This window comes from Heloderma suspectum, chromosome 4 (assembly GCF_057233095.1).
Source record: "Heloderma suspectum isolate Gila_16-S chromosome 4, 16-S_ref, whole genome shotgun sequence".
Classification (NCBI taxonomy): domain Eukaryota; kingdom Metazoa; phylum Chordata; class Lepidosauria; order Squamata; family Helodermatidae; genus Heloderma; species Heloderma suspectum.
The window spans coordinates 73,051,324-73,063,598 of record NC_139461.1 but is presented as its reverse complement, the minus strand read 5'-3'; the positions used below and the strand labels follow the sequence as shown (position 1 = coordinate 73,063,598).

General features: G+C 41.0%; 1 protein-coding gene across 2 annotated transcripts in view; it reads right to left on the bottom strand.

Annotated features, from left to right (window-relative positions):
- Window positions 1-12,275, bottom strand: part of TRAPPC8 (trafficking protein particle complex subunit 8) — an 84,752-nt gene that overhangs the window by 69,736 nt on the left and 2,741 nt on the right. Inside the window, exons 2-3 of one of the 2 annotated variants that reach the window (XM_084849619.1) lie at window positions 9,494-9,688; window positions 1,986-2,069 (exon numbers count right to left, since the gene is read on the bottom strand). In XM_084849619.1, the coding sequence (XP_084705745.1) occupies window positions 1,986-2,069; window positions 9,494-9,688 (279 nt within the window). The remainder of the gene's footprint in view (window positions 1-1,985; window positions 2,070-9,493; window positions 9,689-12,275) is intronic. The other variant, XM_084849620.1, reaches the window with a different exon arrangement.

Here is a 12,275-nt window from a genome sequence, read left to right as displayed (position 1 = left end):
AACATAAATGAGGAGGAATTGTGCCACTCTGTGTAGCATGAAGCAGCAGCCCACTGGCACTGAAAAAGTTAAACAATATAGACAACTTGGGGAAAATCTGTACAAAGTGAAAATACTGTATTAGTAGAGAATTGGCTGGCAGGTGCAAGAATGCTGGTAAAACCCACTCCCTGCCCCACAGCCCTTCCCACCCACCCACCACTGGAAAAAGGAATTTAAAAACCATCAGAATTTGCTATGGAAGTGCCTGGTATGTTTTGACTAACTACAATAATTAAGACTCAAACAAGTAAAGTACATGCAATGATTCCCCCCACCCCCCCAAGTTGCTGGACATTTTCTGAGACATCTAGGCTATGGCAACAACTAAAGGCACGATCCTATGCATATTTAGAAAGAAAAAAAGTCCTACAACTTCCAGCATCGCCCAGCCAGGATCGCATAGGATTGCACTCTATGCTGCTAATTCATTATCATTTCAAACAGCAGCAGCATCACTGCTCTACTGCCAAGGGGCACTCAGGGCCTTATTCCTACTGTTTTGTGGAGGAAAGGATATTGTTATAGTGAGCTTCCTAAAAAGAAGCTGCACAACTGGCATGTGTGTGTGGATACTCTTTCATAAGTTATAATCAGTGCCCTCACTATATGCTTTATGCAAGAACGACACATATATGTTGATGAAAGCTAATAATCACAACTATATACTTATGCTCAGAGTATCAGCAAGCCTTTGTAGGAGAGTCCTGCAAGGTACACCTCAAAGACAACAGCACAATATCTAGTTCACTCATAATGGCCTCATTCACACAGCACAAAAGCTAGAATTCTAAAGAATCCTTATTGTTCATGAGCCAGCGTGGCTCCATCACTCCTGCTTGGCTCTCCTTGTAAACTGCAGACTTCCCATCTGTGGTTTGTTTGTTGTGATGTGCGAACTAGGAATTCTGACTTGTCTCTCACTACAGTTCCCAATTCACATGTCATGATAAACAAAGGCCTGTGGTTCGCTTAGCTACATGCACCAGCACCCTGGCTCATTCACAATAAGTCAGCATTCTTTAGAATTCTGGCTTATTAAAACATGCGTTAGAAGAGCCTTGCTGTAGAAATGAGGAGGCTGAGCAAAACGATGGTACACAGGACAGAAACACAGCAAGGTTTTTTAAAGTTTTTTTTAAAGTCTTCAGACTTCTGCTGGCCACTGAGATTAAAGGGGAAAGTAAATCTGCAGAGTGTCTTGAGACTAGTCACAGTGCCTGTCTTTCCCCATGCAAGACCCTTTTTGCATGTTGAGAGGCACACTAGGGGAGAAAATTGTTATCAGTGATGTCTCAAGCACAATCCAATAAGTTCCTATTCTAATCATACAATCATATTAAAGGCAAATCACAACAGTCGTGTTACCAAAGGAAAGTGTTGCCTTTTCCCAGCAACAATGTGCTGGGACAATGCAATTTATGTCAAACAGAAATGCCCTCTTGGTGAAAGACATCTGAATTCCCTGCAACAAATGAGCAACTGTACATCTGTACCCTAAAAACACACCCTAAACAAAAATGTGCTTTAACAACCCAGCTGGGAAAAAACAGGGGAGGGGGGGTTACACATATCCCAACATCACAATATTTCTAACACTATTTATCACACAAACGTATTTAAGGGAAAGGAGGAAAGCATTTCTGGAAAAACAGACAATATCAAATACAGCATGTTCAATCAAATAAATCACTTCTAGTAAAGAATGATTTTTTTTCTGCGCTCTGATGCATGAAATTATCACAATTGGTTTTAAACTAGTGCAAGAGTGTATGAACAAGAAAAGATGAAAGTCATACAGCCACCACCAATATTTCGGGGGGGGGGGGATTCTATTCCAAGGACAGTGCTACAGTGTAGTAGGATTGTAAAGAAAGACAGATGGCTTACATAATAAAGGAACAGAAACAGGAATTTAGGAAACCCACACCAGCCACACAAAATACCTGAATAAAATGTGGATGTATTCAGTCCCATCAGTGTGTCTTTCCAACTACTGTACCAAGGAACACTAGCTTTAAATGACCGATCTGACAGAGAAAACATGGAATTATTAAACTAAGCAGATAAAATGTATACAGATTATCTTCTCTCAGGTTTAGGTAGCCTGTACCATATCCTCATGAGATATTAATGCACTCCTATCCAGTATGACCATAATGCAAGCTCTCACTAACATCTCTGGACATTTTGACACTTTGAGAACCAAACATGAGAAATACATAGCAATCTGCAGCATTTTAATTCATCTTGCTCGTTCTTGTCAGAATAATTTTAATATTGTAAAGCTTTTCACATAGCAGGTGTACTTGGTCTTATTCAGTAACATTTATAATTTTGCCATTTATTATGGGCAGTGGATATTTCACTATACCTTCCCAAAAATATAAGGCATTTTAAATCACACCACGTCTTAGAATTCAATCTGCTATCATATGGTACTACAAGTTAGAACAGATGCTTACTGCAAAAAATACTACAGTAGCATTTTTATTTTTGGCCTAGTCCAAAGAATACTTATGATTATTGAAACATTCACACACTTAGAAGCCTTCTTTAAAAATTCAGATACTGCTCCAAAGTGGGAGGGGACAAATTACCTAGAAGGAAGCTGTAGAGCATCACTTCAGATACTCCTTTCAAGGAGATCCCAGCACATCCAAAGAAAATACCTAAACTCTATCAGCAAGCAAAACAGAAGTCTGTTTTTCCTTTATCTGGTATTATCATAATTGGAACACAGAGCAAAGCAAGAATATGTTTGCATAAACAAAGATAAACTCCTAAGACAGACAACCAATTACCCAACTAGCTAGAACATGAGGCAAGACTTTCTAATTAAGAATAAAATTTCTCACTAGCAGATTTACAACCAGAGAAACTGATCTTTCAAAAAAGAAAACAATGAACACTATCACCACTTATTTGCATTGCAAGTCTTAAATTAAAACAAACTACCATTGATGCCACATCTACCATAATTTTATGATAATGCCTCATTATCCTTGCTCAGCTATGAAGCTAGCTAGCTGGCTGGCCTGGGGAAAGATACTGACCTGGTTTATTTAACCCATGGGTTGTTGAATTCTTGGTTGTCGCGATGTGCAAATGCAGCCACACAAACAACCCAGAAGGAGAACTCATGGTTTCTTGTTGGGCTGTGAACTCTGGGTTGTTTAAACTATGGTTAGTTCGACTGACTGTCAGACAAACCCTGGGTAGGGCAACAAACCATGGTTTAAATAAAACATGGGTTGGCATTATATGTGAACTAGACTATTCATGTGTGAACCCAGAACCATGGGTTGTGCATGGGTTGTTTCGCCAAGCTACAGAGGCACAAGAACAGTTAAAACACATACACACAGGCATTTGGGACAGAGGGAGGGAGCAGGTGAAGGAACAGGGAAACAAACAACCCAAGGATTGAAAAAAACCCTACCACAGTTTGTTCAATCATTGGTCAGACAAGTGCTGGGTAGGGAAACAAAGCATGGGTTAACCATGGGTTAAATAAACCATGGGTTAGCATTATGTGCGAACCAGATCTATATCTCAGCCTAATACTTGAGCTCAGAAGGGTAGATATAAATATGTTGGATAAATATCATTCTGGTTTTATAGGCCCACAGTTGCATGCCCCACTCGGTCTCACTTCATGCCATGTTAAAAAATGGGCATGATCTAACCAAAGTTAAGCACTTTTATTATTTGCTTCAGTGGAGAAAGTAAAAACACACTTCAATTTCTTCCTCTGATATCAGTAGGATTTAGAAGTGGTTAACTTTGGAAACATTGGGCCCAATAAAACCAATGCGGCTTTCAGTTTCAGGTGCAGGTTATTGGGTAGGTGGCATAGGGATTTGTCATGGAGACTTGAAAGTAGTATATGTATGCAGCTTTCAAGACCCTTTTGCACAGTCTAATAATAAATGGAGTGATTTCAATGTACTTGTTTAATGAAATATACAAATTTTCTACCTTTTCAACCATTTGAAAGAAGCTGTGAAAATCTTGGGAGTTTTAATACTTCATGGAATGGATCAAGGTGCAGAGGTGTGCAACATATTCAGCAGTAAGACATAATCAGCTAGAAAGTTGATGTTAATTTGCACATTTAGTTCCTATCACTGGCATAGATTATATACAATTTTCATGAATATGATGGACAACACTGATGAACATTATCACACATATCCAGCAATATTCTTGTAGTAAAACAGCTTAGACTTCACTGTCTCCTGGATTTTGAACTTCCATCACCGTACAACATGAAATTACAATGTGAATGAGATACATGCATTATTTTCATACTAAGTGTTGCAGTAGGTTCTAATGTATTTAAGAATTTGGCGGTATGCACTGTGATTGATACCATTTCTATAATTAAGTATTTGGAATGTAGAGTGTACTTTAAGAATTATTTATTCAAAAGGAATGTTCACATCAGCTCCCCCACGTCTGAGAAATATCTCAGGAAGAGTAACTAATTCACATATCTCTGATGGAATCAGTGCTCCATTTACTGGATGCAAGCAAGACTCTCATTAAAGGTTACTTTCCCTCTATATTGGGGCTCCCAAGGGATCTATTCTTGGCCCTCTACTCTTTTCTCTCTACACTCTGTCCCTGTCCACCTTAAATCCATGGTTTTCAGTACTATCAGTATGCAGGAGGCACCTAGCTCTCCCTCACTCCAATCTTGCATCTCCAACTGCCCTTCTGATATTTTTGTTTGTCAGGGCCAGCTCTACCATTAGATCTCATTTTTGCCCCCAAGCCCTCCTCGCCCTGTACACTTTCCTTATCCATGGACTATATTGTTAATATATTGATCCACCTTGTTGAACATGCATATAGCCTTGACTCCTCCCTCTCCCTTTGGTCCCCATATTCAGTCCATAGCCAAGACATGATGCTTCTTCCCTGAGATAGGATCCATTCCTGCATTCAGGACAAGCTCTTTGTCCTTAACTTCAGAGCTCTCTATGGGTTTGTCCCACCCTCTCTCTCCACTCTTATATCCCAATGCATCCTGATCTGTGATCGTTAGTCCTCCAGCTCCTGCACTTTCCCTCCTCAGAACCCACCTTTTCTGTGAAGCCTTTGGCATAACCTCCTAGTCCCCATGCCCAGCAATAACTCAGCCACTTAACTAAGCCTAAGCACGTACAACTGAAATAACAGCATAGTGCTTCCCATACCCCTCCCTCCACTTCCTTCTCTTTCCTGTATTTTTCCCATACGAAATGAGATTGTAAATTCCTTGAGGCAAGGACCTGTCGTCTTGTACTCTGAAGTGCTATCCACACTGTCAGTGCCATATAAATAAAATAAAACAATACTTTCAGTTTCAGTTTCTGCTTTTTATCAAATACTATTACTTGTTCAAGGGATGTAGAAATATACAGTACAGTTCAGATAGATAAAGACACGGGGAGAGCAATCTTATGAGAGGGCGAAGAAGGAGCAGTCCCGGGGCGGGGAGAGGAGGAGACCACGGACGCCGTTTTAGACAACTTCCTCTGGGCCCCTTCCCTCCTCAAAAACACACGTCTAACCACAAATGCAGTGCGGCTGGAGCACAGAGGAGAGGAGCCCCTCCATGCTCCGCCCAACCTGCATTGGATAGGCATCAGCGTCCAAGTTCAGAGGCTGGTGTCTATCTCAATAGGATTGCGCCCTATCGGTATTTTTTAAAAAATGCACATACATCCTATTGATATCAAGGGACTTATTTTCAAGCAAAACTGTTTAGGATCAAACTGTAATGTTTAATTATTTCAATGAGACTTCATTCTGAGTTAAGTATTTCTAGGACAACAGGCTTAGGTGTGTCTAATTTTGGTGGAATGTAAACTTTAACTGGTGTTTCAGTAGTAGCTCAAGTATTTTACTGGATCAGTAGGCTATTGAATATATACAATTATTCCCTGATCAAAGTAAGTTTACATACACTGCTTATATACATAAACTAGATCTCATTATCTGTATAATATGGTACTGTAAAGCTTATTACTACCAGATCGATTTTGCCCATTTTCTTTAAACTGAAGCTTGCGTAATATAGACGTGCAGAAAATTTTGAAACTTCAAAAAAATTCAAAGCTCAAGCTTTAATAGCAAAATGGTATGCTTACTTGCTCTGCGCCAGTGACCTATTGCTCTGCAGCTCAGTGCCAGTTTATTTGCTCCGTGCAAAACAGGGCCTGATATGACATCATTTTCATTTCACATGCCAGCAAGGTGATGCTCAAAATCCTACAAGCTAGGCTTCAGCAGTATGTGAACCGAGAACTACCGGAAGTACAAGCTGGGTTTCGAAGAGGCAGAGGAACTAGAGATCAAATCGCCAACTTTCGCTGGATCATGGAGAAAGCAAGAGAATTCCAGAAAAACGTCTATTTCTGCTTCATTGACTACGCTAAAGCCTTTGATTGTGTGGATCACAACGAACTCTGGCAAATTCTGAAAGAGATGGGGGTACCAGACCACCTTACCTGTCTCCTGAGAAACCTGTACGAGGGTCAAGAAGCAACAGTAAGAACCACACATGGAACAACCGATTGGTTGAAAATTGGGAAAGGAGTACGACAAGGCTGCATATTGTCGCCCTGCTTATTTAACTGATATGCAGAGTACATCATGAGAAACGCCGGGTTGGATGAATCAGAGGTCGGAATTAAGATTGCCGGGAGAATTATCAACAACCTCAGATACGCAGATGATACCACCCTAGTGGCAGAAAGCGAAGAGGATCTAAAGAGCCTCTTGTTGAGGGTGAAAGAGGAGAGTGCAAAAGCTGGTTTGAAACTCAACATTACAAAAACTAAGATCATGGCATCTGGCCCCATCACTTCCTGGCATATAGAAGGGGAAGAAATGGAAGCAGTGACAGATTTTACTTTCTTGGGCTCCAAGATCACCACAGACAGTGACTGTAGCCATGAAATTAAGAGATGCTTGCTCCTTGGGAGGAAAGCTATGGCAACCCTAGACAGCATAGTCAGAAGCAGAGATACCACCTTGCTGACAAAGGTCCGTATAATCAAAGCTATGGTTTTCCCAGTAGTAACGTATGGCTGTGAGAGCTGGACTATAAGGAAGGCTGAGCGCTGAAGAATTGATGCTTTCGAACTGTGGTGCTGGAGAAGACTCTTATGAGCCCCCTGGACTGCAAGGAGGTCAAATCAGTCCATCCTAAAGGAAATCAACCATGAGTGCTCATTGGAAGGACAGATACTGAAACTGAAGCTCAAATATTTTGGCCACCTAATGCGAAGAGAAAACTCTCTGAAAAAGACCCTGATGCTGAGAAAGACTGAGGGCAAAAGGAGAAGGGGACGGCAGAGGATGAGATGGCTAGATAGCATCACCGATGCAATGAATATGAACTTGAGCACGCTCCGGGAGAGAGTGCAGGACAGGAAGGCCTGGTGTGCTATGGTCCATGGGGTCACGACAAGTCAGACACGACTGAACGACTGAACAACAACAACAATTTTCAACCTGCATTACCTGCATCCTCCCACTTTCCTTTTTTCTGTTTGGGTTTGTTTTTATTCATATTGCTTCACAGGCAGGCTCCACCAGGCACTGCTAGGCATCAGGGCAGTTGCTAAGGGCAACAGCCACACTCCCTCCCCTTGGTGGATTGTTTCAAATGGGATGAATCAGAGCAAGCAGGGAGGGGCTGCTGTTTCTCCTCTTGTGATGCCCTGCACATGGGTGAGATTTGTGTATTTGTGTGTGAGAGAGGTGGGAGTAGTGGAGGGGACAATGCAGCAGGAGTGGGCAAGACTGTCACCATACTGGATGGCTCCGCCTCAGGGCAGGTGAGAGAAAGGTGGCATTTTTTCTTCTTTTCTCCCCCCACCATCTCACCTCTTCTTTTTCAGGCCCAGGTGAAGGTGGAGCTTCTTGGGTGGGGGCTTGGAACACCCTCTTTCCCTGCAACAGAGGAAGGGTGGCTCTGTCTAAGCTTTCATGTAATGGGAGGGGGTTCTTATTAGAAGGAGGGAGGCTAATTGTGAAGGGAAATGAGAGGGAGGGAGGTGGGTTAGAAGATCTCGTTTGCTATGGTGGGGGAAGGCTACTTTAATGAAGTGGGAAGAGGACATAGTATTGGGTTGCTCATTGAAGGAAAGCTGATGTGGGACATAAGTTAGAAAGTTGAGAGAAGAGGGAGGGGAAGAAGGAAATGGCCCCTGAAAGTTGCTCCAGTCAGAAGGGAAATGGCCAAACATATTTTTACCCAATCATTCTCAGACTACTAGAGCCTGTGGCGACACTAGTTTTACACTAGTAATAGTACAGATACAGAATAAAGATGCATAGAATATTAACAGCAGCAGATGACTACTCCAATACTAATTAAATTAAAATGAAAGTTCATATACTAACTTCTACAAATTTCACTACCGTAAAAAAAAGTCTACAAACATTTACATATTGCAAATAGTGTGAATAAGGAGTTATATCTCTATAAATATATTTACATTCCACATACTAAAAACTTAATACATATTGTCTCTTTTAATCCAGGCAATATTTGAGAATGTAAAAATAAGTTTAAGTCACATAAGCAGAGGACTTTTTTAAAGGTTTAATATTCTCACAGAAAAGTACCAGTCTCAATGCCTATTGCCATAACTGCATCTTACAGCACAACTATGTGTTACCCTGAAGTTCACCTCACCCCATCCCTGTGAACATACAGTAAATTTTTTGCATTCGTATCAGTGCTTTTCAAACTTCCCTGCCTCTGCCAGTGATGAGCTGGGGGATCACATTACACAATGACATCATGGTGGGTTTTGGAAGAGAGCCTCAAAATCTAAGGAGGGAAAACTGGCTACTCCTCGCCAGTGATAGTCACTCCATTTGGGCAATAATGGGGACTTGGCCCTCTCCTTCTCATTTGCTCATCAGTACTCCCTGGGCCAGAGGGAGACAGGCAAGCGGGCAGCAATAGTGAAGAAGTTCAGTAATAGCGATGAAGAGTAGCAAAGGGACAACGCCAACTGATGATGCCAGCCCTAAGAATATGGGTACCTTTTACTACATGTTACGGGATGGGTGGGATGAAGTTCAACTTGGATTGCCATTTCTAGCAACAATATCAGCATCTGTTGTAACATGTAGCACTGTCGTCAGAAGAATTAAGTTTAATATTCTCAGCACTGAGAAAAAGCAGTGATAGCTAAGGAAAAGGAAAAAGCTTCCTGTTGCTGATTTTAAAAAGCAGAGTATATATAGACTCGATTAACAAAGCAGTAACCAACAAAACTGGGGGGAAATCAAGCCCTCTACATATGTAGTATCCAAATATTGCAATATTCAAGCATTCAGAACTGGATACTTTTACACTTATGAACAAAATGTAAGCATATGGGGAGCACCCATTTTAAATTAATATAACACGTTTCACACATTTCAGTGTCCTGTTACATACCACTAATGTTGAGATCATAATCTCCTGCAGTAATCACATTAGCTACTAATCCTTCAGCAGGCTGACTAACAGTCACAACATCATTCAGAAGCTTCCGAATGGTTCCTGGTTGAGGTGGCTGAGTAATAATGTTGTTGACAGCAATTTTCAAGTTTTTGATTATGTGTAGTTGGTTGTTGGGATCTCTCATGTGCACTAAAATGAGAAAATAGCTGTGTTAGACTAGTACATTCTAAAGCAACATTCATAATTCGATTCATAACATTTCTGTAAAAAATATCTTTTGAGTATGTTAAAAAAATATTGAAAAAGGCAAGCAAGATCTCCCCTCACTATTGTCCAAAATGAGAGTAAGATCGTCTTAGACTTCAATCTGAAACTCACTTACTAGGGAGTAAGTCCCACTGGACTTAGTGGGGCTTACTTGTGATTAAAAATGCATAGGACTGTTCTGTTAGTTATTGCAATTCATAGATGTTTTCAACCTAGAACCAAAGACAGGACATACAGATATGGAAAAGAATATCACACATAGATGCAACTTCATTTGCTGTTTTCAGCACAATATTTCCACCTCTTAAAGAGCCAAGACTCTTTACTAGGCTAAACAGTGACTTACATTGTCAGTAGTAGAAATTACTGCAGCAAACACAGCACGTCAAGCTTTTGCTGTACACAGTTTCCTGCCATGTACGTAAGTGTCCCTTTTTGGATCTTACCATAAAAATGAAAGATGCACCTGGTTTAATCCTGCTTGCCCATATAAATTAAACATAGCATTTGACAGTGTCATGCAAGTTACAACTGTACAGAGAACTGGTCCAATAAGTAAATTTTCCTGAAAGAACCAAGATCATCTCCAGGATTTTCTGAACTCCCTGAGTAAGAGACTACCCTTTCCCCACATCTCCACCCTCCAAAAGCATCACCCACAATTCTGGCAGCATGGAGTGCAAGATGGCTAGCACAGAAGCCTGGTAGAACTTGCCCTCATGCCAGACCCACCAATGACCCACCACTGCTGAGCAATGCAATATAGCAACTGACCCAATGCAATATAGCAATTAAAGTCTAGCAGAGGCCTCCCTGCATCTTACCTTGGAGGATCCAGCAGCCCATTCTTCCCAGGTCCCCATGGTGCACAGAATACCCACTTGAGAAACAGAGCCACACACCAGAGTTTGAGAAACAACAAGCTGCTGGATACTCCTAGGTAAGGTGTGAGGTGAGCTGCCTAGCTGCATCAGGATATACTGTGCATAGCAGCAGCAACTTAGCAGGCACATAGAGGATTATACAAGATGTGTATGAGAGCCGCTCCACACCCTGTTCTCCATGCATACAGAGTACAGGATTACAGTTGTAGGGAGGGTTGATTAGGAAATAATTCCACACCCATTGGTTACATACATGACAATTTCATGGTACTACCTAAAAAAAGAGAGGTTATTACAAGCATTGTTAAACAAGGGTGCTCTCTACATGCTGGTTGCAAAAGTTAAATAGCTGTCCTTTAAAAGATCATGAGACTTACAAATCAAGTGAACAGAAAACTAAGTTCTCCTAATTCCACACACATCCTGTCTCTGAAATACCTCATTTGCAAACAATTTCAGATATCAGCTCGATACAGATGAACAAAAGTCTACTTGATAGCTGTACATTTGCCTCATCTGTTTAGATTAAAACATGTATATTTCTTTCCCAAGCATTTTGAGAACACCTAGCCATAAGCTCATCATCACTGAAGCCTTTACTTGGCTTCCAACCCATCCTACATCATCTTTTTTCACTTAATAGACCGCCACTACAGTCTATCATTCTGACCCATCAACTATGCAGCACCTGATCAGCTCTCTCAAGATCCCCATAGATACTGAGCTGGTTTGGATGTCAGGATAAATCATGGTTTAATCGTGACTAAAACAAGACATGGCAAGCCCTAGGCTCACACAGTTCCTCCACCCCCTTCACCTCCAGAAGTGTTACAAGGAGATGGAGACTTTCACTTCTGCTTTTGAATTATGAGTTAGGAAGCTGGCTTGTTTCAACAAACAATAGTTAATATTAACCAAATTTCAGGGTTTGAATATAATGCTAAACAGAGATCAATAAAAAATGGAAGCAAAAGCTTCTGGTCTCCTCTACATGGCTGCTCTGGAGGAAGAGGGGAACGTGCAAGCCCAAGGTTCACTGCAGCTCATTCCCATCACTATAAACCATGGTTTATTGTGATATCCAGGCTGACCCAATATCTGTGACAGTAATCCCTCTCCGGCCAAGAAATTCTATCATCTCTTGCCCTAATTACAACATGATGCTCTGGTTTTGATCATTTTAGTATACGACTGCAATTTGGATGCGCTATTTAGCCTATATCTTATAAATATATTACCTTTTCCATCTATTTTGCAATCAATATATCTAGGCAGTTTTCAGTTACGGTTCTTACCTGCCCTGAACCTTCATGGACAGGATGAGTTATACATCTTAAGTAAAACTGCCAAGTTCATATTCTTAGGGTACAATCCTATGCATATTTAGACCCCCAAAGAGTCTTACAGCTCCCAGCATTGCACAACCAGCATGGCTGGCTGGGCAACTCTGGGAGTTGTAGGACTTTTTTCTGTCTAAACATGCATAGGATTACACCCTTAGCTTATCATTTTGACTATATCATCCTTCTGTCCTTAGTCTTCTATTAGCTTTTCCAAATTCTCTTTTCTCTTTTTTTTTTCTTTATTACGGTCTAAATTCACACCAAACAGAATCTGCCCTAACC